Raw genomic sequence first — 27,889 nt, forward strand, 5'->3', positions numbered from 1 at the left:
AGGATGTCATTTTTAAGTTTGTTAGTGGCATTTGTATAGATGCACGGTAGGCCTTTACATGTATTGACCCTTGACGAGGGTCGCGTGCACGTCTGGATAAAGAGGTGAGAGGTCAGTTACATTAGAATCGGACACTTTTATCTTTACAAGCAGTTATACCTAGCATTTTATTATTTCCTAGCCTGCCATTACCAATAAACAGATTGATCATATAATGGGTAGGTTCCTCGGGATGATAAAGCCAACGGATAAAAACGATATCCGTTGGGGTCATATGCGGATAGAGATACTAGTATCAAATGTCAAGTAGGGACTACTTTCAAAGGTCAAGTAGGGACTACTTTCACTGTTTATAAACAAACATGGCGTCGCCCTCGTCATTCGGCGATCGAGTCAGAATTTACCATCTGACTACACTTCTTAACGTTATGCCAGGACAGACCGACTGTCAAGAACGTCTGACCGTGGCCGTGACGTCTGATAGACTAGGGTTAGAGGAGCTTCCCTTTGACAAAGGACAGTTACTCTAGCGGACAGACCGATGGATTGCCGCGAAAGGGCAAATAAAAACAATTGTTGTTTTGCGTGTATGTTGCTTCGCCACTGTGTAAGAAACAGATTTCAGTTGGACCTATATTGGCTACTGTCACTGTCCGACTGACACATCACTTACCCTGTGACGTAATAGATATTAATGCGCGCATTCCAGGAAAACTCGTAATGTTTCAGTAATGTTTGTGAGAGAGGGAAAGCGATTTTGAAACACAGAATTAAGGAAAGACATTATATGATAAAGCGGTTATTACGCTTGTGTGTTTGGGGATGGTAAATATCCTGTATTAGGAATAAACACTATGTATTTAGCGAGCCAAGGTTTGCTAAATACAATGTTTATTCCTAATGCAGGATATTTACCATCCCATAACACACTCGCGTGATAACCTCTATTTATTTTTTAACAGATTTTAATAAATTTATAGCCAAAGTAATTTATTCTTGTTTTGTCCTGTTCTTGTGCAACGAAACCCAAGTTCATGGAACACAGATTCAGGGTTAAGTTCTGATCTCATTTCATCAATATCCAAATGAAATACTTCAATTATGTATTCATCAAGAATTTCGTACTCGCGTGGATTATATGTCCGGGCATTAAAATCCCCAATTCAATTGACTTTGTGTGAGGAAACCGTGCAATACTCTCTGTAAATGCGTTCTACATGTCCACACAATTTACACATGATATATTGACAACGCCCCAGCTTGCAATCAAGAATTCTAAGAGCTTGCGTCAGAACATCTTCTGCGGCAAAGACTTACCCTTTGTGCGAACACCTGGCATCATCATTGAATTTAAGCAATCCATTTATATAATTTGAATACCTCGTACGCCAAATGGAATCTGTTTCGTTTGAAAATCGAAACAGTTATTCTCTAGCATTGGGGTTTCATCTTTCTACAACAATAGTTGTTTTCGACAGGAGAATTAGTCGATTACAACATCTGGTGTCACAAAGCACAAAATAATATGTGTATGCCTGTAATGGCTGGGTTTCTTTGACATGGCAGTTTGAAACCCAGGATCACACATTTCAGCTAGAGGTAAGCTAATGTTTTATATAACAGTTAATTCAGAAAATAATAGTTAAAATTAGTTACCTGAACAGACAACTAAATATTTATATTTCACTTTAAAATAACACGTATTTTGACACACACAGATGCTTAACAAACAAAAGTTACCATTTTACCATTATACATGCCTTGAGAGCCAGACGCGAATGGGTTTTAAATGCTCCATGTACCCGTCATATACATGTAACATAGATACATGTTATGTGCAATACTATGTGGAATTGAGTATGATATGTAAATAATGAATGTGTTCATCAGGTAAAATATTTCAAAACAATATGCAATATAAGGTGCTGAAGATCTTTTTTAGTTTTTTGCAGTTTGTACACGTGCACACACCATTAGCTAAAAAATATACATGCCATTATTATTTTGTTATCTTAAAATGCACATTTCGGAAATATATCAACGGACACTAAAAACCCTGCTAATCACTACATAAGGAACATCTTAAGAGATAAGAGGGACCGTCAAATACCTAAGCAGCAGTCAACCTCCAGGTCTGGATACGATTACAAATGAATATATTATTGATTCGTTATGTAGAACGTCAGGAGAACATCTTATTTATTCGTTATGAATAGTTTTTAAGCATATGAAACAAATATAATTTTTACCTTATGACTATAGACTTGGCATGGTTACAGCAATATATAAGGGGAAGAATGAGAAATTTGATTCCCGAAAGTATAGAGGCATTACTCTAACATCATGTCTGTACTAAAATGTTCAAAAGTATAGAAGAAATACTGTGTAGGTTTAACCAAGTCTGTCCCTGATATTTTACAGATTGGTTTAGATAGGACATGGAACTAGTCAGTGTTTAGTTTGACCGAAGGCATTCAGTACAACATACAAAGACACCTTGCAGTTTAAGCTGTATTTTTTTAAATAATGAAAAAGCATTTGAAAGAATATTGCGCGAAGAAGACTTTTTCAACCCACATGAACTGTGCATTAGAGGTAATGCATGGGAATTGCTGGATCATTGTTTAGTAAATAGTTGTGCTTCTATTTCCTACGAAGGTGAACAAACAGACATATATGGTTCAACAAGGTGTTGGCTAAGGCAGAGTAATCTTTGGATGTTTTTTTGTTTGTTTTAATAAATGATCTCATAACAGTCCTTAGACAAGCACAATGTGGCATTCGTGCATATGGTAAGGGTATTCCAAAAATCTTGCTTGTTGACGATACTTCACTTGTTAACATACCACCAACGGGCTTTCAAAGATCCTTTGATATTGTACATACATATGCCCCAAGGTTATCACCTAGTATAAATGCGATAATTGTGTTCAACAAAGCGAAACGCAAGGGGCGTAATTTTCACTGTAAACTTAGTGATGCACACGCTACTACAACTGATTCTTGATTCTATGGTATATGGTGGATTACTCTTAACGTATAATCTTTCTTGTAAAACAAGAATTGAAAAGGACAGTCATAAAGCAGAGCAAAATATTAACTCCCTAATATCTTTTAGATTAAATAGTTATCATCTTAATCCAATTTCAAGCGTGAAAATATGGCTCAGAATAATACACAAAACCATCATTTATGCATGTGAATTACCCTTGACATCATGGGACAACATACCGATCTATTTGAAGGCACAGAAAGATATTTTGCACGCACTGTAAAGGATATTGATAAAAAGATCCGCTTCAGAATCCACTTTTGCGAACCTTGGTCTTTGGACAATTACTGCATGTATTGATAAATGCAAACCTTTATTTCTTGGTCGTTCAAGCAACCTTTACTGTAAAAACTTTGCAAATCTTGTTTTGTTTTGTGTCCGACCATTACCAGCACTGTCACAACAAAGACAATCTGTAAAGAACTTAAACCAACACTTGATAAATACAATTCGGGGAGCTACCTTTGTACATAAGTTCCACACAGTACTTTCCCTCCAAAATATAAATGGAGAAATATTTGTAATGATACTATTTGCATATACGAAGAACAATTATGGCTCAGAAATGCAATAACAAATCTCTGGCATGTCTCGTTCTAAAATAATTCATACGAAATTTACATACTTTGTACTTTGGCAATTGTTTTTCTGTACCTGGAATACTGACCTGCCTAACAACTTTGTGTGAAAGTCTCATCACGCTGTAAACTTTCGAAATAATGCAAGCACTGAAATAGGCATATGTTCGACTATGACAACCACATTATTTATCATTGTTAAATACTTATATCAGAAAGAAATACGTTTTTCTCTTCTCTCATTGACTCACTTAACGTTAAAAAATATGTTGATTTCGAAACGCAAGACGAAACAGATATGATATCATTTAATTTTGGACTGAAACTGAATTTACTCACAATCGGGATCAACACATTTGGGAAACTATTATCATACTACAAGTCGCTTCTTATCTGTACAGCTAAAGCTATACTCACTCACTCTAAAATGTATTTTATGTGTGTGTGTACCCAGTTGTATCGACGCTTCTTATTATTTTCATGTGTCGAATTTTGACATAACCCTCGTATGATTATTATTATTATTATTAGACAAAAGATTAAGGTTGAATCAAAGGGAGTTTTATTTATTTGAGAAATCTGACACTTTTTAGTGTAAAACAAATTTTCAGAATTGTAACGAGCGATTGATGTCACATCTGAATCTTACACGAATACGCGGAGTTATCTGAGCCTGGATTGAGAGCTATGGGCCTTGTAGAAAGGAGTGAACTAAACCTGTGCCTAAATCACCCCAGAGTTAATTTTTAAGGGATTGATTTGAGCCTGCTACATCGGCGGGTACATCTCACTCTGCCCTTCATCTTGTTATAGAGTATTAAATTATAAAGTATCATAAAAGAGAGGATTATATTATGGATTACATTTAAACTAACGTTTGCATTTACATTCACACACACACACACACACACACACACACACACACACACACACACACACACACACACACACACACACACACACACACACATATGTTATAAACATACATATGTCCAATTAATCATACACACCATGCACACATACGGGATGAAATCATACGTACATACTGAATAGGTAGGAAGTCAGTTTGTATCAAATGTTTATAACCGGTGAGACTTTGGTAAATTCACATCTGATTTATTTGTCTGAATGGAAGGTCTGAAAACAAGGGACGAACCGTTGCACAGTAATTCTATAGAATCAAAGTTCCGTTGTGCTGCATATATATGTATACAGTACACATATGGTACGATTATGAGTCATTCCTAAATAAGTATGATGAATAGTATAAGTACATACACTTAAAAGTAGACACATGTTTACGATAATAATGGCTGAGAGATATATTCACGTTGGTCGGTTTAGTATTATTTCCTTGGTTAATTATAAGTTGCCATTTTTTAAACATTTTTTTATGAGATGAAAGAAATGATGGTGCAGAAAACGGAACAGCAATTAACACTATAATCGTGATGCAATCGTTTTACAAAATACAATCAACAAAGAACAATATATAGGGCGCCTTTTTACTCTTTATTCCTTATTATATATCAAGAATTCATTTATCCGTAACAAAGAAAGAATTTATTCTATCAAATAATGTTTCAAAATATCGACCATGTTTAGAGCCACAGCAAGTCTACAAATTATCAGTGACAGTGTGACTGGATTGAAAGGAGTGACTCTTCTTGCTCGTTGTTAGATGAGGAACACTTTCTGCTGACATGCCCTCTCTACAAAGATCTGAGGATGTACTAATATCACCACCCGCCTTCGCGATACAACCAATATCACTTAAAATACCACAAATTTCACAAGCGCCTTATGCGAAAATGATCTCCTATTTCATTTAGAAAATGTTAATGCAAAGTTAAACTGCATCTCCTCACTATACCTTAATAATAGCAATATTTGTATTACATGGTGTATATCAATGTTGACAACTATCCGTTATACTAAGTCCTGTCCATGACTTGTACCCTTAGCCCTGTGGGTGTTTGTGTACATCTTCTTCTTGCCACATCAGGCTCATTGTGAGGACTATATTGCGTATTTTTGTGAAGATTTGTTGTCATGGTGTTTCAGGTGTTGTGTGCACACGGGAATGTCTTTGTGTTTAATTTTTTTTTATTAAAACTCATTGTGGCTTGTATTATAGTCTCCTCCAATACACAGCTATATATTTGTGTAGAAAACCCGCGCACTATACTCGATAAAATATAGAATCTTTCAAGTGTGAAATACTAGTTGATTTCCGTATATTTTATGCTAAATTATCAATACACATTATTTAACTAAATTTGCTTCATGAAGAAAAATGCATGCGCGTGCATATTGGTATTAAAATCTTAGATTTCTCAAATATGTATTAGTTTTTCGAGGCCTAACTTGGGGTTGTGATGAAAAAGTGCCAAATTAGGTTGCATAAACATAAATATTCAGAGACTTAATTGTTCGTTATTAAATAAGAATATCAAGACTGTTTTATCCCATTCGTGTTGTAAAGTTAGCAGAGTTTTGCTAAGGACTTAAGACTTTATTGCGTAATTAATAGAGATAGAGATAGCGACCTAAAATTGGCAAAGAGCTGAAAATGAAACTAATATCACAACACGCCTTCGGTATACACCAAATATCACTAAAATTCTACTAGATCAACAAATGATCATTTTCATTTACTAAATGTTCATGCAAAGAAAATCTGCATCTCCTCTCCCGACCTTAATAATAGCAATACTTGTATCACATGGTGTATATCAATGTTGATTACTATCCGTTATACCAAGTCCTGTCCATGACTTATACCCTTCGCCCTGTAGATGTTTGTGTACATTTTCTACTTGCTACATAGGGTTCAGTGTGAGGACAGGCTTGGCAAGGGTGCTGAGGGCAGTTAAGATGGTGGCACAGACAGATAAGAGAGATCCGTTTGCAATTGTAAGCCCTTACTCCACCGAATTTCGAGACTCCATTTATAAATACTCAAGGATTTGTGTGTGTGCGCGCGCATGTGTGTGTGTGTGTGTGTGTGTGTGTGTGTGTGTGTGTGTGTGTGTGTGTGTGTGTGTGTGTGTGTCTGTGTGTGTGTGTGTCTGTGTGTGTGTGTGTGTCTGTGTGTGTGTGTGTGTCTGTGTGTGTGTGTGTGTGATTGATAGTTATAACATAAAGATCATTTATCTTAAAAGGGAAGATCATTGGAGGAGGGAAAGCATATTATTATTTTTCATGGACCTAAATATCCGATTACGAAAACATTACGTTGACATGTAATTGTCATGCTACAATAAATATTACTTTTGACAAGTCCAAGTATGGCATTTATGAAATGCGTATTCATTCTCTGTCAACTAAGGTCCGTTTCATGGCGTCAATAGCCGTGCCGATCAGTTCACATACATACTGAACAACAAAAGTTCCTGTCACATTGAATAAAATTTAATGCAAAGGTATGTTTTTTACCAAATCTGAAACAATTTCGGTTTGCAACAGATAAAAGACTCCTGTACATGTTCAAATAGTTTAATTTGCCTTACTGACTTCAGAAAATGCGTGATTTCATTAAAAAAACACATGAACATGCCAAAATGTCAATTTACAAATCAAAAGCGCGTGTTTCCACCTCTGGTTGCGATGCAAGCAACACATCTTCGTCTCATGCAATGGACAAGGCTTCACACAAAGTCCTGTGGGATATCTGTCCATATCTGCTGGAGCATGTTTCGAAGTTCCTGGAGTGTCTGTGAAACACGTGGTTGACGTCGAAGGCGCCGATCCATCTCATCCCACATGTGCTCGATTGGTGAGAGATCAGGGAAGCGAGCCGGCTAGGGGATGACATTCACGTTGTTTTTTTTAAGATAATCCTGAACAAGTCAAGCAATATGAGGCCGGGCGTTGTCATGTTGAAAGGTAATGCCTGGGCCATGACGACGCAAAAACGGTAAAACAACAGGGCCGATGATATCGTCGCGGTAGCCACTATCAAACGGGTCCTCTGTCTTGCTGTAATCCCATCCCATACCATAACGCTGCCGCCCCCGAACTGACCTTTTTCCATGACACAATGATTGGCGAAATGTTCACCTCGACGTCAATACATTCGAATCCGTCGATCGCTGTGGCTGAGGTGAAAACGGGACTCTTCAGTGAATAGATCTTGTCCCCACTGCATGGCCGTCCAGCTTCGTAGACGCTGTCTGCACAAATGTAGTCATGCTTGACGGTGATTTCATGTCAAAATGGGACGTCTGGCAGGTCTTCTGGCGACAATCTCTGCACATCTGAGGCGACGACGTACGGTGTGTGAAAATATTCGTTGAAGGCCATGGATGCTTCTTGCGTCACTGTTGCTGGCTGAAATCGATTTCGTAGGTGTGTTGTTCGAATCCAGTTGCCTTGTTGATTATTGGTTACGCGTAGCCTGCCACTCCGAGGATGGTCTCTGACTGCATTCGTCTGTTGCAAACGTTGCCATACACACAAAATGGTGTTTCTGTGGATCGTTACATTGTCTTGCAACATCACGTTGACTCGATCCTGCTTCAAGCATACCAATGGCTCACAGACGCTAATTTTCGGACAGGCGTGGCATTTCGTAATGTTAAATAATTGCGTAATTTTGTTGCATATGCATGTGGAATCCCGTTAACGCACATGTTTTTATACCCATTGTTGGGTAGTCAAATGCATGGGGCTTCCATAAAAGTTAACTTTTGCATGGAATTCATGCTTTTCTGTAGCAGTTGCGTTTTTTCCCTACATGTACTACAACATTGAAAACTAAACTTTACTTGTTTGAAAAATACACTAAAATATTGGTGTCAGAGGAACTTTTGTTGTTGAGTATATATTTCGCCAAAATTAAAGTCAAACAATATTGAATGTAATTTTTAATAAAACTGATAAAATAGATTAGACATAAAAAAGAGACATTTCAAAACCAGATAGTGTTATATCAGCTGAGGATTATGTTGCGTACTTTAGTATAGATTTGTTGACATGGTATTTCAGGTGTTACGTGCACTCGGGAATGCCTTTCCGTTTGGAAAAAAAACTTTAAAAAACTCACAGTGGCGTGTATTGTACAACTGTATATTTGTGTAGAAAACCTGCGCACTATACTCGAGAAAATACAGTTTGTTTCAAGTGGGAAATACCAGTTGATTTCCTTATATTTTATGCTAAATTACCTTTGGAATATCAATAACACATTATTTAACTAAATTTGCTTCATAAAGAAAAATGCATGCTCGTGCATAATGGTATTAAATGTCTTACATTTCTCAACTTTTAAGAATAAATATATCTATGAGTTTTTAGAGCCCTAAATTAGGTTGCATAAACATTAATATTCAGAGTCTTATAATTCGTTATTAAATAAGAATATCAATAATGTTTTACCACAAAAGTGTTGTAAAGTTAGCAGAGTTCCTTCTCAACCCTCTCACTTATGACTTTATTGGGTAATAAATAGATATAGCGGCCTAAAATTGGCAAATAACACACGATTTCAGACAATGCTGCCGTTTGCCACTGCAACTATTCCCTGCCAAGTTGGATAAACATTAAGGCAATAACACTTAGGGGTTGACTAGAGGCTATCAGTAGCGTTTCTTATCCAGCTATTTGGGTACGTGATATGATTTTCAACGAATCAACGATATTCCCAGGAACACGGGGTCTTTTCGGCGACAGGAATATTCATAGGAGGGCGAAAATGTCATCAAATTGGACAGCGTTGGTCTTTGTCTGACTGTGACCTAAAAAACGCTTAATTGTATGGTGAATGGAATGTTAATCTTAATTGTCTTGGATGAACAAATGTATATTTAAGGATGGTGACATAATAACTACAGTTTTATGTAATCTGTAGCTATCTTGGGATGATATGAAAGCAAAATGTTCCATAGTCATACTTATTTCGCTGATTAAACCATGTCCAAACAGTAACAGTTTGCAGATGTGTTGGGTTTTAACATATTCACAAAATCAATTGCGGCTGAAGAGTAGCGCGTTTCTGACTATTGAAAATATTGTATATAAGCGATCAATCTTACGAATAGCTTCTGACAGAACTCGGGACTTTTATCTGTACACTGTTTAAAAGGCCGCAGTCAGATCAATATTTGCTTTCTACTCAGGTTGTGAGCTAGATTAACACTTAGAAACTGAAATACATTTGAGATGGAAACAAACAACTGAATTTAGATTGGAAAGGAGCCCCAGTGAGATGGGAGATTCAGACTTTTGAAAAATCTAGACTTGCTTCATCGAGGACAATATCATTTCTATAAGGGCGGGGCGGAAGTTCAGTAAAATAGTATTGTACTAGGACAAACTGGTTGTGAGCATATATATCTTTGAACTTGTGAACGCCATTATCCTGTCACCGTTAAGGCGAACCGTTCCAACAAATATAGCTGTATGTAAATCGTTTGCGCATCCGTCTCGACCGTTTGCGAAAACACACAGTTATTGTGTGGACTAAAAGTTCGGGTACTGACATTGATAAGATTAACACATGTGGTGATTATTACCAATGCTTATGATATTGTAATTCGAAAAAACTAATGACCTAAAGAGTTTCGTTGATATTTTGCATGAGAAATGTTTTGGATTTTATATATATTGTTTTATTGATTTTTAGAAGTTCTATGTAATGCCATTAAATCAACTTAAAAAGTATCGACTGGCATAACAGCAAATCCATTGTGCTAAAACTGTCGATCCTGGTTACGTTAATTAATGCACGTACAGCTTCCAGCAGCTGCGACGTAACATCAATTACGTGCTGTAAACAATCGACGAAATCAGAAATGCACAGAATGGAAACGTCGAGTAAGGTATTAAAAAACCCGGCCTGTAACAACACGCGAGAGCTGACCAATGAAGGCCGATAACGAGCAATACCGGTATACGCTGGTTTACGCTGAAGAGGGAGGAGCTTGATAAAAATCGTTCATTCGCAGTAATTTTCCATGACAAATAACGACTTTTTTTGGACAGAAAACCAATGTTGTGAAAGCGTCCAAAAAACGTTATTTCCCAATGACCATATACGGAAAATAACGACGTTTTCGTGTTTGCAGTGGGACCAGCCAAGCTATTTCAGTGGCTACACATGTTACACATCAACTCCAGCATATAAAACCATTCCGTCACTTGCAGCAGCACCACACTGGGTACAACTCTTGACAATGCAGAAGGTAAGTTGTTTTCTGTGTTATAAAGTTATAGATAAGGCTAACTAAATCACATTCTGCAGGGGAACCTACGCTATGTGCGGGTATTTAAGCCAAGAGCTGGAAAGGGGATGAGTATAAGCTACTACAGCTGAGAAGGGATAACAGTGGAAAGGAGGTGAATATATATACTGAACGACAAAAGATCCTGTGATAATTGAATAAGATTTAATGCACAGATATGTTTTTTACCAAATCTGAAACAATTGCGGTTTGCAACAGATAAAGGACTCCTGAAAGTGTTCAAATGGTTTAATTTGCCATGCTGACTTGCCATGAACATGCCAAAATGTCAATTTACAAATCAATAGCGTGTGTGTCCACCTCTGGTTGCGATGCAAGCAACACATCTTCGTCACATGGAATGGACAAGGTGTTACAGAAAGTCCTGTGGGATATCTGTCCATATCTGCTGGAGCATGTTTCGAAGTTCCTGGAGTGTCTGTGAAACACGTGGTTGACGTCGAAGGCGCCGATCCTTCTCATCCCACATGTGCTCGATTGGTGAAAGATCAGGGAAGCGAGCCGGCTAGGGGATGACATTCACGTTGTTTTGTTGAAGATAATCCTGAACAAGTCAAGCAATATGAGGCCGGGCGTTGTTATGTTGAAACATGAAACTGGGCCATGACGACGCGAAAACGGTAAAACAACAGGGCCGATAATCTCGTCGCAGTCATTGAGATTTCCCTCAACCAATATCAAACGGGTCCTCTGTCTTGCTGTTATCCCACCCCATACCATAACGCTGCTGCTCCCGAACCGATCTTCTTCCATGACACAATGATTGACGTAACGTTCACTTCGACGTCGGTACACTCGAATCCGTCCATTGCTGTGGCTGAGGTGAGAACGAGACTCGTCAGTTAATAGAACTTGTCCCCACTGCATGGCCGTCCAGCGTAGACGCTGTCTGCACCACTGTAGACGTGCTTGGCGGTGATTTCCTGTCCTAATGGGACGTCTGGCGGGTCTTCTGGCGACAATCACTGCACATCTGAGGCGACGACGTACGGTTTGTGAAGATATTCGTCAAAGGCCATGGATGCTTCTTGCAGTCACTGTTGCTGGCTGAAATCGATATCGTAATGTGTTGTTCGAATCCAGTTGTCTTGTCGATTATTGGTTACGCGTGGCCTGCCACTCCGATCTCGCGAGGATGGTCTCTGACTGCATTCGTCTGTTGCCAATGTTGCCATAAACACCAAATGGTGCTTCTGTGGACGTTAAATTGTCTTGCAACATCAAGATCCTGCTTCAAGCATACCAATGGCTCGCAGACACTCATTTTCGGACAGGCATGGCATTTCGTAATGTTGAATAATTGCGTAATTTTGTTGTTTTTCTGAGTGGCTGTTGTCAGCACGATGCTAAACAATGCATATAGAATCCCGTTAACGCACATGTTTTTATACCCATTTTGGGTAGTTATATGCATGGGGCTTGTATAAAAGTCAACTTTTTTTTGCATGGAATGCTTGCTTTTCTGTAGCAGTTGCGTTTTTGTGACTTGATTCCATACATGTACTACAATATGGAAAACCAAACTTTACTTGTTTGAAAAATATACTAAAATATTGGTGTCAGGGGAACTTTTGTTGTTGAGTATACAAAAAAAAAAAGAACTGAACTGACACGTTATCAGCGCTGAAAGAATACTTGGAGATGGTTGTATTACCATGCATTACTTCATATATAACTTTTAAAAAACCAATGACGATGAGTATTTAATAAATGTATTACGATTTTCCGCTGAAATGTACAACATTTCAAACATGGCAGTGGTCAAATGGTTGCAAATTCATTTCGTATCTTTAAATCATTTTTACACAAAATTACTCAGCCACAGATTACCTTTTACAAAATTTCAATTACATAAAAAACAAACTTTCTTTTGCCCCGCAGTTAATGTATTATATATCGTTTTGGCTCGTATTTTCATGTGATACTGCTGCTGAGAATTGACAGAAAACAAATCTCACCACTTATGTCAACCACCGGTTTGCCTGCCTCGATTTTTTATAAAATGTAATTGCTTTAATTTTGAATCAGACTTTCAATTGTTTCAAATGTTGATTCTTCAAGGATCCGATAATACTGCTGCTTCTCCTGCTGATTTGTCAATCGTGCTGCCAAAAGCGTAAGTTGGTTACTGTCGCTCACATGTATCGCATATCTCTTGCCCTATTGACGCTTTACGTGTTATTCTATGGAATAACTAACAACAACAAGTTTGAACTAAATCATTAGCTCTTCAAATTAAGTTAAGTGCGAAACATTGGCGTCCAGATATTGAACCAGAAGTGATCAAAGATCCGCATTATTATGATAAATGAATGGTATTATAGACCTACTGTAATATCCCCATATCGAAAACAATCGGATCCAAACCTCTTGACAAATTCAGGTGTCATCATTGGTGGGAAGGAAAGTGTGAAGCTTTAGCTACATTGATCACGTGGTTTCTGAGGAGAAGAAGATTGTGATTGCAAATTCATCAAAATCAGATCCAAGTTCTTGCTGCCGCTAAACAAATTTCTGAGGACATCACAATACGGGTCACGTCAGAACGACCTTTTGCGAACTTTGACCGACGACTAAAATGACTAACAAGAAATTGACATCAGCCAATTAGAAAGCAGCTTTTTCAAGCTTTACGTCACTCATTTCAAACTGGCGACTTCCATGTCCGTCTACGCTTGAAAATATATCGAAACAGTTCTCGATTTAATGTTGAACTGAACAAACGAACATTTTGGAATGTCTGATATATGGTTGAGATTGTATGGCAGTGCTTCCTACGTTCTGTGCAACGCCTCCGCCATTCAAATGTTTATCCCACGGAAGCGTGAGATAGACGATCATTTTGACTGAATCAGTCGTACGGGCCGTAACTGCCGTTCGGAATACTTTGGTAACGTTTTCGAGGTTGCATGATTACAAAATACATTCCGACTGTCACTTTCATGATCTGGTAATCGACGCTTTATATTGGTCGGATGAAAGGTCGTTCTGACACGACCGGTAATGGGATGTCCTCTTTTTTTTTATAAGCGATAGCGAGAACTAAGATCTGATTTTAATGAGATTGTGATTACGATGGATGATGTTTTGTATTTTCCAGTATGGCGACTGGCAACGATATTTATCTTGAACTCACTTGGTACTTCATAAAATGACTATCTCACCCACCGCGTTTCAGACCAATGGTCATGTACTATTTTAAGGAGATTTTTTACTAAGAGAAATATCAAAGTTGTCTGGTTGCACATAGAAATAACATTTTTCATGACTTGAATATACTTGAAACCCTTTTTAGCAGCAAACACCCACTGCATCCACTGAGTCCATGAAACCAACCAGCACCTGAAGTTCACAAGATCGGTTCGACAATTGTACAGTTTGTGTATCATAGTTGTAGACGTACATACAGTATCTTGATTCGCCTGTGAATAGGACATGTCGACAACGCCCGACCCGCTAATACCTGATTTGTTCCCCATAGAAACGGTGATGGTAGCCACACACTGATGTTCACCCCTTTGAAACTGTCATGTCAAACACACCCTGATGTTCACCTCTTCGAAATTCCCCTCAAAACTGTTTTGTTGTCCATACCCAGATTTTCACCTTTTCGAAAATGTCACAGAGACAATACGCTGATTCTGACCCCTTCAAAACTGTCATGGTAACCGCATTCAGAATTTTGAAACCTTTGAAATTGTCATTATGACCGCATCCTGATATTCACTCCTGAGAAACTGTCATGTTGTCGACTTTCTGACTTTGACCCCCTCATTACTGTTTTGGCGTCCATACCTTGGTTTACACCCATTCTAAACTTTCACAGCGATCACACCATGAATCTTACCCCCTCAAAAAACATATCTTGATTTGCACCTATTTGACACATTCATAACGACCTAACCATGATTTCCACCAATTCGCAACATTCAAAGCGACCATACCCTGATTGTCCCTCATTTGGAAGTTTTATGGCCACCGCAACCTGATTATCACCCTGTACAAACGGGCATGTCTTTACACACTGATTACCAGCCTTTAACAACTATCATGGCGTTCAGACACTCATTACCATCTTCAAAAACTGGCTTGGCGACCACACCTGCTTATCACCCTTTCCAAACTGTCATGTCGTTTACACACTGATTACCATTTAAAAACTGACATGGCGACCACATCCTGATTATCTCCCTTTAAAAATTAGCATGGCGACCACACCTTGATTATAACAATAAAAGAAACTGTCATGGCGTTCAGATGCTGATTAGTAACCTTCAAAAACCCTTAAGCATTTGCATAGATGTTGCCTTTGAATCTTGTATTTTTATTTTGAAACACTTTCTTGAAACTAATTAAGCTTCATATTTTATTTTGCAGAGCCCCCCGGTATCAGTATCTGCAATTTTCAACATTGTACTAATGGGGGCACATGCATCAGTCTGCTTCGTAGCTTCATGTGTCAGTGTCCGTTTGGTTTTCATGGTACCAGGTGTGAAGGTAGGTTTCAGAATGGCCACGATGGAATGAGCTCTCTTCAACGCATCTTTTAAGAGTTTTTCAGCTATATGATGGCGTGTGAGATTTTTTGTTTGTTTGCTATATGACGCCGCACTTAGCAGTATTCCAGCTTGATTATCACCATTTAAAAACTGTCATGGCGTTCACACACTGATAACTACCACTTCGAAACTGTCATAGCAGCCACACCCGGAGATTCACCCTTTTGGAACTATCATGGCGATCATATCCTGATTTTCAGCCCATTGATGCCTTATTTTCCATCATTTGGAACTGGTATGAAACCATACCCTGATTTTCACCCACTTGAAACTGTCATAGCGACCACAACCTGTTTATGACCCTTTAAAAACTGTCATTGCGTTCACACCTTGATTATCACGCTTTAAGAAATGGCATGGCGTTCACACCCTGATTATTACTCTTTAAGAAATGTCATGGCGTTCACACCCTGATTATTACTCTTTAAGAAATGTCATGGCGTTCACACCCTGATTATTACTCTTTAAGAAATGTCATGGAGTTCACATCAAGACCACATCAAGAATTACACCCATGAACTGTTATGGATACCATCCACTGATTTTCACCCCTGTAAATTGTTATGTTGTGCACGCCCTGATCTTAACCCCCTCAAAACTGTTTTTGCATGCCTATCTTGGCTTCCACCCATTCTAAACTACATCCTTATTCTCACCCATGCAAAACTCTCGGAGTGACCGGGCACTTATATTCAACCCTCCAAAACTGCTTTTGCGTCCAAACCTTGATTTTCAAGCACTCGAAACTGCCATAGGGACAATACCCTGGTTCTGAGCCCTTCAAAACTATCCTGTTATTCCGACCACTACCTGATTTTCAATCCCTCGAAAGTGTCATGTTGTCCACACTCTGATTTTCGCCCCCTAAAATCTGTTTTGGCATCCATACCATGATGTTCACGCATTCAAAATCTGATAACGACCACACCCTTATTTTCATACATGAAGAACTATCATGGCAGGTATACCCTGATGTTCATACATAAAGAACCGTGGTGGTGGATATACCCTGATGTTCATACATGAAGAACTGTCATGGCAGGTATACCCTGATGTTCATGCATGAAGAATTGTCATGGAAGGTATACCCTAATGTTCATGCATGAAGAACTGTCATGACAGGTATACCCTGATGTTCATGCATGAAGAACTGTCATGGCGGATATACCCTGATGTTCATGCATGAAGAACTGTCATGGCGGATATACCCTGATGTTCATGCATGAAGAACTGTCATGGTGGCTATACACTGATGTTCATACATGAAGAACTGTCATGGCGGATATACCCTGATGTTCATGCATGAAGAACTGTCATGGCGGATATACCCTGATGTTCATACATGAAGAACTGTCATGGCAGGTATACACTGATGTTCATACATGAAGAACTGTCGTTGCGCGTATACCCTGATGTTCAGCCCATTGAAACGTCATGAGACGATACCAATACTTGTCTTATTCGGAACAATGATGGAAACCATATTCTGATTATCACCCCTTTGAAGCTGTCATAGGGACCATAACCTGATTATCACCTTTTACAAACCGTCATGGCGTTCACACACTAATTACCACCCTTAACAAACACTTATTCCGTCCAAACACTGATTAACAACCTCCAAAAACCTTCTCTGATTACTACCTTTCAAAATCTGGCATGGCGTGCAGACACTGATTTCCACCCTTCTAAAACTGTCATGAAGACCATGCCCTGATTATCACAATTAAAAACAACTTTCACAGTTGTCACCTCTATGAACAGTAGTTCAGTAACACTAGTCATAGGAATTGCACTCTCGATTGAGGACTTCTTTTGGTAGCGGAAGTAGTGGTAGTTGTATCAGCAGCATATGCGGAAGATGCTCAATACATTTAGTGTCAATAATAATTATAAACTCCAATATGCCCATATCAAGGAAAACTTTCGGTCAGAATATAAATGTAGACTAAAGAAGATCTGGAGTGAATGCTCGCCTTAAAGTTAAAGCCACAAATAGTTATGCTCTACCTGTCCTTTCGTATTCTTTTGGTGTTATTTATTGGACAAAACAAGAAATTCGCGGTATTGACACCCTCACACGAAGAATCATGTCAGACAATAGAGCCAGCCATCCCTTCCCTTAATCGCTTATATTTACAAATCTATCCATCTATATATCTTTATATGTTATCTATATATGTGTAACACTGTAACAATCTTTACATATTGCACGTTTATTTTCCAGTCTCCAATGACCAGAACCTAGACATCCTGATTGTAGAAGATGTTTCACGCTCCATCGGCATACCCAACTTTAACGAAATGAAACGATTCCAAGAGAGTATGGTAAACTCTTTCCCCATAGGCCGTGATGATGTTAACGTTGCATTGATAGCGTTTTCTTCAAACGCGAGAGTGGTATTCAGATTCACTGAATATAACAACAACAAGTCGGGTGTGCTGGCAGCTCTCCAACAGCAGACATACGAAGAGGGTCCCTCTACGAACATTGGCGATGCCATCAAGCTGGCAACTAGTACAATTTTCAACGGCGACCGCAATGACGCTGACAACAAGGTCATCATGTTTACCGATGGGTACACCACAAGGGAGGACCGGGAGGCCATTGCTGCCAGTATTGGTGATCTGAAAGCCAAAGCTGAGGTACTTGTTGTTGCTATCTCGGAAGTAGATGCCAATTCCACAATCCACCTAATTGCATCGAGACCTTCCAACATCTTCCAGATTGGCTCCCCTGTCAATGCTATCCTAGAGAGGATAAAGGGTGGTCAGATTGGATGAAATAGCTGCACTAAATGTTATTTCGTAACCAATAAATGGTCAACATATGCTGCGAGTTTGTTGTTTTGTGTGTGTGTGTGTGTGTGTGTGTGTGTGTGTGTGTGTGTGTGTGTGTGTGTGTGTGTGTGTGTGTGTGTGTGTGTGTGTGTATGTAAGAGAGAGAGAGAGAGTGAGTATGGTTTTACGCCGCTTTTAGCAATATTCCAGCAATATGACGGCGGGGGACACCAGAAATGGGCTTCACACATTGTACCCATGTCGGGAATCAAACCCGGGTCTTCGGCGTGACGAACGAACGCTTTAACCACTAGGCTACCCGACCGCCCCTATTCTGAAGAAGAAACATTTCATTACTGACTGTCTAGTGAAGCACAGCAAACAGTGGCATTGCTGACTGTTTAGTAAAGCACAACCAACTGTGGCATTGCTGGCAGTTTCGTAAAGCGAAACCAACAGGAGTGGCAATGCTGACTGTTTAGTTAAGCACAATCAACTGTGCCATTGCTGACAGTTTAGTGAAGCACAGTCAACAGTGGCATTGCGGGCTGTTTAGTAAAGCACAACCAACTCTGGCATTGCTGACTGTTTAGTAAAGCAAAACCAACAGGAGTGGCATTGCTGACTGTTTAGTGAAACACTACTAATAGTGGCACTGCAGACTGTTTAGTGAAATACAGCGAACAAAGGCACTGCCGACTGTTTAGTGAAGCACAACCAACTCTGGCATTCCAGACTGTTAAATGAAAACAGCCAACAATGCCATTACTGACTGTTTAATGAAAACAAACAACTGTGGCATTGCTGACTGTTTAGTGAAACACTGTCAACAGTGGCATTATACACTGCAAACACGAAAACGTCGTTTTTTTCCGTATATGGTCATTTGACGGAAAAACGACGTTATTTGGACGTTTTCAAACCATCGTTTTTCCGTCCAAATAACGTCGTTATTTGACATCGGAATTTACTGGGAGAGAACGATAGCGTTAAGCTCCTCCCTTTCTTGATTGACATTGTCAATCAAGCAACAGCGTCTACCGGTATTTCTATTTCTCAGATTTCATTGGTCAGTCCCCGCGTGTTAGATTACAGGCCCGCGTTTGACGCTGCACTCGAAGCGCTTAGCGGAAGTACTGAAATCAATCGTTCTGTGCATGCGGATTACTTAATACCTTGACCAAATTTGCCGTTCTGTGCATGCACGATTTCGCGTATTGTTTCCTAGATTTTATGTCACCACTATTTGACAATGGTTCATAAACACAGTCACGTGAAGGTTCGGAATCGTAACGAGTAACTCCATTTAAATTGAAGAGGATCCCCAGTGATATGGGAGATTCCAAGATGAAACTATTCTATGGCTATCTAGGCTGCCACCCAAACCGATCTAAACGGGACCCGAAAGCTTATTGTATGCTATATAGTCATATGGAAGTGGACAAGAACTATACATTGTATTCCGGCCGATTGTTCTTGCATTTACTTATAAGTCAGGAAAATGGACTTAAAAGGGGAGTTGTTGAATGTAATTATTTTAATTATTAAATGTTGCCTATACACTAATCTGGACGAACTTCTCATTGTTCTGTTTATGTCATCCTATATACTATTAGTATGTTTAATCAACAATATCAAGAGCAGCGATTTAAACCACTGAAACACCCAAACACAAGGCTGTTATCATGCGCTAGTGCAGACGTGATGCATCGTAAAATCTGTATCGTGATGTCTTCAGAAATACAATTATACTACGAGATAGTACGGCTAACGCTGACTCACAAAGACAAAGACAATATCGCTAATACAGATATAACGTATTTGAATGTTAATACTAAAGACAAACAATCATTATTTTTGCAGTGACGATATAACACGTATACACGTTTATTGTTAACTTTCATCAGTATTGCTCTTCATTTTAATAACTATGCTTTCACATATACATGTTGCAATACCCGACAAGCATGTTATACATAATTATGGGGCAGTTTTCAATCTTGTACTGACTTACTCTGGTGTTAATGAGCGAAGTTTATTGGCTTGTGTGTAAAACCCCGTTTTTCTGGTAATCCTATTATTACTTAGTTTATTTCTATCTAATGACACCCTGTTCTCTGGATCATGGCTCCGTGACTATCCATAACAATTAAGATGAACATTCAGTTCAAGTAAATGAATGAGTTTGTTTTGACGCTACAGTCAGTCAAAAAACCAATGCTGTGAGGTTTGATAACACACTTCTACCAGGTCGAACATCGTGGATCCTCATTTTCTGCCTAAAGAGAATCATAGTTCATATGCTAATCCATCTGCGAATACCCTTCCACTCAAGATGACCTTACTTGTTGCTAAATCTATCATCTATCCCCCCAATCTCACCCCCACGCCCCCCCCCCCCCACGCCCCCCCCCCCCCACGCCCCACTCCCCACACGCACGCACGCACGCAAACACGCACACACACACACACACACACACACACACACACACACACACACACACACACACACACAAACAACTGACCTAAATAACCTGGACAGGAAATACTGCTGATAGCCTCTGGTCAACTCAGCCGCGCCACCGCAGAATGTTCGTCCAACTCTGCAGGGGGCATTCTCAGTGGCTTCAAACGCGCTGAAATGTTTTCGCCTTGCATCCAAGATTGTGGACAAGTGAAATCGTATGAAATTTGGGTCCTATCTCTTTTTTGATTTTTTGATTACCCAATAAAGTCAATTCATAGTTACATGGTTGTGAAGAAGCTTACAACTTTATAAGACTTATTCATCTCATTCCAAAAAAGCTACTCGCGCTCACATAAAGTTATAGTTATTATGTCACTGTTTTATTTCTTTAAAAATATATTACATGTTCAACAATAACAATTAAGATGAACATTCAATTTCCGATATAAGTAAATGAATAAGTTTGTTTTACGCCACAATCAGTCAAAGACCAACGTTGTCCGGTCTGATGACACACAATCTACCAGGTAGCACATTGTGTACACCCTATCCCCATTGAAGTCTCCACTGTGGGTATTCCTGGGGACGAAAAGGCCCCATGTATCTAGGAATTTCATCAATACATTCATGCGCGGCATTCTCTGCCTAAAGAAGATCATATAGTTAACATGCTAATCCAACTCGAACTACCATCCCGCTCAAGATGAATGTTTTATGTAACATCCAACAGGCACACATTTACGCACGCACGCACGCACGCACGCACGCACGCACGCACGCACGCGCACACACATATTTGGATTTACCAATCCCTGAATTGAGAAGACGTGCGTTACGAAGCTCCTCCAAGTCATCATCAATATCCGTATATGTCTGTGATATCATTACCCATCTAAAGCCGAATATACATTTATTGTATTTTCTTGACAACAAATGTTATAATTGGGATAACACTTTCTGAGTAAAGTACAGATTCTCGTACTTTCTTGGGTTGAGTCCCGTCCGGGATTTGAACCCACACTGTGAGTGAGGCACCCAATCGCCAGAACACAAAGTTGGCGATCTAACCCAGCCACTTAAACCAAAAATGTTAGTCCAGATGACGTATACTTTGTGTACTCCTCTGACAAGAGAAAAATGGCACGGCTTCTATGACCGAAAGCTTTGAACCAACAATGCCTTTAAGAAAGTGGTCAACAGTAACACACATTATATTTGGATACCACTTTCTCAGTAAACTACATATTTTTAGGGTGGAGATAATAGACGTTGATGGTTGATTATCAATGGACAAATTAAAGCCAAAACTTTACTTATGAATGATTGGTAATGGGAAATGGACAATGGGCAAACGGGAGGCGGGGTAATCAGCGCCATGCCAGTTATCTGTTGGCTTCCCTTGTTGCGTTCCCTTCTTTGCTATCTTTTTACTTTTGTTGTTCTTACAGGTACAACTATATGTTCTCTGCCTCATAGCATTTAATAATATGCACCTGATGAAGGAGAAAGTATATATTCCGAAACGCAGTGTTCCTCCGTTGACATCCATAAATATTTTTCCTTGTGTGTATCAGTTCTTAATGCCCTTCAAAGACTCAATCTAGCTTTGTTTTTAAATGTGGTGATATTTGCGTAGAATATAATATGGTCATGCCTATATACATTTGGGTCTTTGTCTACATAAGCATTTAGACATACAATTTAGAGCTAAGGACATTGCTAATTCTGCAGGCATGAAGTACACGTCATAGCAAGCTGTGATCTTTATTCATACTTTAGATATTCGTAATGGAGATCTGTAACTGAAGTTTACCGTAATCTTCCGCAACTCTCACCTTCTGACCAGTTGAACGTCTTAGTGCATTCAGATGCCATTGTAAAATTCCAGGCTGCCCCTCTTTCTGTGATGTTTTGACGGATGAAATCTATTGCGTTATAATAATCTCTGTTTGCTGATATATAATATGTACATGTTGTAAAATATTTACGATATTTTAAACGTGTAATTCGATACATATGCAATGCAATGTGAACATAAGTGCGGATGCGGATATAGTTATAGTTCGATGGATGTTGGGGAATGGTGGGAGGATGGATTATGTATGAAAGCACGCGCATGGATCCATGATGGCTGACGTAGACATAATGGTGAGGAAAGAAGAATGTGTGTGTGTGTGTGTGTGTGTGTGTGTGTGTGTGTGTGTGTGTGTGTGTGTGTGTGTGTGTGTGCGTGCGTGCATGCGTGCATGCGTTCTGATACGAGGGTTGGCGAACATGTTGTCAGATTATTGTGTGAGTAAGTTAAGTGGTTGAGGATGTGGCAGGTATGAGTATTGATACATGCAGACTTGGGGTTGGGGGACTGGGTGTGCCTGTACTGAGGTCTTTTGTTTCACTCACTTATAGTGTTTTCTTTCACTCAAATTCTGTTTAACGACTGACTGAAACTGTAGTGACTCAAAGGTCATACTGGCCGGGCATTCAACATATCTACCCCAACTACATACGTAGCCCTTTTTATGGTGTACAATTCTTCTTCTACCTCACACACACACACACACACACACACACACACACACACACACACACACACACACACACACACACACACACACACACACGCATTAATTGTTATATTAAATGTATCTTCGAGAGTCAGTAAGAAACTAGAAATAACTGCCTTTGTTCTGTAAACCTCACCAAGTTTCAGCTTTCGCCTCTTCCTTTGTGGACTGAGGTATCACATTTGTAAAATGATCTCTCTTATCTGTCTGTACCATCAACTTAACTGCCCTCACCCCCTGCAGTTTTCCCGTCCCATATTGCCAAGCAGGTGACCCACAAGTAGGAATACCGCCCTCCGTCAGTGCAGTGATACTGTGCCTAGCACAATGTGTTGGGGATACGTAGCCTTGCTGTGGGCAAACATTTTGTAACAATTTGGCAAACTTTGATATGTAAACAGCAAATATTATTCAGTTTTATTTCAACAAAAACGGAAAAAATCGGATCCTACTTATTTTGTGGATACCATAACAATAAATCAAGCCAATAGATCGTTTGAGCTGGCATGAATATAAAAAATAATTAGCAAGTCGATAGTCATAATTCCCTCTGTTGGTCCCACGTGAAATGTTCTTCATGAATAGAATAGATGGCTGATAGACGTTCGACCGAATAATATCATTTGCTAACTTCAACTGTTCATCTAATTTCCATGAATGTATGTTACATAGTTCATATGTTCATGGGCTTCTTCACTGAATGTATAGTGTGGAGGACTACTTCACTTGAGGATAAGTAACATAAATAATGATGATAATTATGATAGTATTGCCATTATTATTCCTTCAGATTATTAAAAAAAAAGTTATTATGTTTTCATAGAGAGAAAGACGTATGGAGATTGTGAGATTATTTTTAGCATCGGAATTGTTAACATAATTCTTAAAGATATTATGTTTTGTTTGTTTGTTATTAAATGCTGCACTCAGTAACGTAAGGATATTAAAACATTACATTTAGGTTCAGTTGTATTTTCATATTTGTATCATTTTGCAAATGTTACAGAGACCTGATAAGGGATATATAATAATGTATAGTCGCTATTCTTAAAGTAAGAATATGTTAGATTTATCAACCAGAAATATTGCACACAAGAGGATAATCATATTTCATGACACTATTCTACGTCGAAGTCAACGATATTTGTGTATGTTATTGCTACATGACACGGATACGTCATGATAAAGCAATTAGAAATTGGCATTTGATGATATAAGATAGCTACGCGATAAATCACAAAGAACAAAGAAGGAAGCGATATTTATTTCACGATAAAACATTGTTCTATCATGACGTCATTTATTGAAATTCGAACATGCACTCGCAACTTGAAAAGTAAAATTTGTAAATTTGACCTTATTTTTGAGAGGTATGTGTCTAGTGAGTTGTTCCCAATAAATGTTGCTGGAGAATCCGAAAGTGAGAGTGATATGACAATCGGTATTGGGAGAAAAGGTACAGATGATTGACGAGAAAATTGTGAGAATATGCGGGACCAAACTCAAATCCTAAAATGGATTTATCTAGCATGGCCGCTGTCGGATTCTATTCAAGGAATCATCATTATTTAAGTACGGGTAAATATTGTAAAGCGTGTATTTTTTCCTAATTTAACACCCTAAGAGAGGCTGTACGTAATGTTGATATCTCATATAGAAATAAACGAGTCTCGGTCGTTGTTTATCGTACAATAAACAACTCCCACTCGTCGTTTGTTTCTTAATTACATGACCATATACACTAACATTATATCTTTTCATGTTTATCGGTCAACAAAAGCGACATAAGCGTTTCCATTATCATGAGAAACCCTTGCCAAAAGTAGCGCCAACTGCACCATTGCGACAACATCAGGAGCATGTTTCATGATTCATCATAATAAATGATGACATTGGATGCTCGCAAAAACGCGAGCTCATTCCGATCCACTAGTGGCACCCGCCACAAACACATCCAAAGGCAAGCCAATTGTTCACCCGAAAAGGCAGAGAATTGCATCTGACATCATTTTTGTCATTGATACGTCAAACCTGGAAATGCCGTCTTCACGTCCAACACAAAGCCCAAGCCAGGACCCAAATCCTTCAAACCCGGTCAAAGTTCTGTTAATTACATACATTTCCCCCTAACCTTAAATAATCTATACTAGTTCTGAAGTAAATCGTATTTACCCGTATGAATCGTCTTATGTTATTTATTGCCGATAAACAGAATATGCACACTTTCTGAAAGTACTGTGTGATAAGTCACGCACCAAACCTATACTCTCGATAAACATGCTGCTCTTACTTAAAAAAGAATATTGGGTTAACAAGATACGTATATTAAAGTACCATGCTTTCCTGATGTGCTCTCATTCTAATTTGAAATAATGGCATAAATAGTTACCACTCATCTTTCAATATTTTTCAAGGTTGGGTTAATCACGAACATATATGAATATGTACAACATCTATACTTACTTATCTTTATACTTAAAGGCATCAGGTTTGTCTGTCATAAGACCCCGAAACAAATATGTCCAACACAGCCCAATATTTTGCTCTTGGCTCCTTGTTCTTATATTTTATAAGTATTGTTTAAACAACTGTTTTTTTCTGTAAAATATGTTCATTTCAGAAATTAGATGTTATTCTAGCATTAGGTCTGTGGTACGTTTACTGCATCAGTATTACATTAAAACGATATTACATTATATAAATCCATACAGAGGAAATGCTTAACATTTATCTTTTAAGGAAGAGTGCAGGACGACTTGCTTTATACATATAAATGTGGACCTATATGTATGGACATTTGGATGATACAGATATACCTCCTTAAAGATAGTGTTCGTAGATGACTGTAGAAAATGGAATAATTATGTGAGTAATCGGGTTAATACCACGTTCAGCAATATTTAGCCATATTGCGATATTGGTTTCCAACATACAAGACGGACCATGAAATTATGACTTGAATTTGGACCTGGCTTTCTGGTGTGATGTAACACCCCAGAATCTCCGGTAGAAAAAGGGCTCAAAGCACGAATTAAGATCACGAGATGATACTGATGTATGCATCTGGACATATATTTGCGTAGTATTACTACCTTAATTCATCAGTATATATGTATTTTGCATAAAAGGATATTATAGGATCGACGCTGACATGCGCATATAACCTATTCACCAGTGCTGTAATATTTCATTTCTTCTGACACATATCGACACGAGAAATTATATTTAAATTTAAAAGGAGCCCAAGTGGGATAGAAATTTGAGTCTGAACCTGTTGAACAAGGCTTGTTTCATTTTGGGCTATAGCATTGCCGCAAGGCCTGGGCGGAAGGGAACACCTGTTTGCACCCATCAGATACCAATCACAACTTCTCTCTCCAAACGAAAACAAAATACGATAAATGTCGGAAGTGTATCCTTCTAATTTTCTATTTAGATACATGTTTTAACTTTAAAGTAATTATATGTATCTCATGTATAATTGGTATCTGTGATGCTGGTACCGTTTTGTTGCCATTGTGTAGCTTTTGTGGAGTTATTATGAATATCAAATACATGCCTTGAAATATGGACTTGTGAAAGAACTCATCATTGAATCATTTGCATTTAAACTAATACATATACCATTTACTTGGCGTGTATGGACATATTATCCATCTACTTATACACACTTATTGTGGACATATACAGAATTTCATTGTACCTTATTATTTAAAAAAATACCCGTGAACAACCCATGCTTGCACGAAGGCGACTTGGCTCGCTTACTTGGTTGATGCATGTCATCGTATCCCAAATGCGTAGAGCGGTGCTCTTGATGATAATGACTAAATTGTTTGGTCCAGACTGGATTATTTACGAACCACCGTCATATAGCTGGTATATTGCTGAGTGCGGCGTTAAACAACAAACAATCAAACAAAATCTATATAATTATTAAACACCTTCCAACAATGAGAAATTAAACTTATATTTTCTAAATATTCTGTTATATTTATAACATAATTTGATTCATAATTTAATTATTGCGTTGCTTTCTTCCCTGTCATTCAATGTGCATGTTCAAACCCCTAAACTTTTAATATTTCATTTTTCATAAATGGCTACGTTAGTGCGTTGCCTAGATCTCTCGTTACCTACTCACAAGAATAGATTAAAATAATTTGTTTTACTATCATATTTCTGTTTATCTAATTCATAATACGAAATTGATAATTCATTTATAATAGTATAGATCATATTCGTGTATATCACTATCTGATGCTAAGGTTTTATTTCAGAAAATATAATTAATTCAAAATGTAGAAAGATACACAATTTGCCATTATTTGACTTTTAAACTGTACAAAGTATGATATAATGATCAGAATGCCTGTAACGGGTAGTATTTAAGAAAGAAATATTTGTCGAGAAGTCCCATTTTTCAGATATGCCCTTCAGTAGTATTATTGCATATCTCCAGAGAGAGGTTTACATTGTAGTTCTCATTATTTGTGGATAATTCAAAAAGCAACATAGAAAATATATATGCTACCATGACGAAAGAATACAGAGTATACATAACTCGCAATTCTATATATTCAGCAAACAGCCCAAAACCGAAACTCCACAACATATCCGATTACACTGATTAAGGCTGTCCCA

The 27,889-nt window shown here is 38.4% G+C and overlaps 1 protein-coding gene across 1 annotated transcript; it reads left to right on the forward strand.

The window, feature by feature from the left end:
• The first annotated feature begins 1,532 nt into the window (after positions 1 to 1,532).
• Positions 1,533 to 18,265, forward strand: LOC124126745 (von Willebrand factor A domain-containing protein 2-like). The gene is made up of 5 exons (XM_046490260.2): positions 1,533 to 1,599; positions 10,698 to 10,814; positions 12,936 to 12,990; positions 15,252 to 15,371; positions 17,661 to 18,265. The coding sequence occupies exons 2-5, from the start codon at positions 10,806 to 10,808 to the stop codon at positions 18,215 to 18,217; spliced, it is 741 nt and encodes a 246-aa protein (XP_046346216.1). The 5' UTR covers positions 1,533 to 1,599; positions 10,698 to 10,805; the 3' UTR covers positions 18,218 to 18,265.
• The last annotated feature ends 9,624 nt before the right edge of the window (positions 18,266 to 27,889 follow it).

Source organism: Haliotis rufescens, unplaced genomic scaffold (genome assembly GCF_023055435.1).
Source record: "Haliotis rufescens isolate VD_foot unplaced genomic scaffold, xgHalRufe1.0.p SCAF_24, whole genome shotgun sequence".
Classification (NCBI taxonomy): Eukaryota; Metazoa; Mollusca; class Gastropoda; order Lepetellida; family Haliotidae; genus Haliotis; species Haliotis rufescens.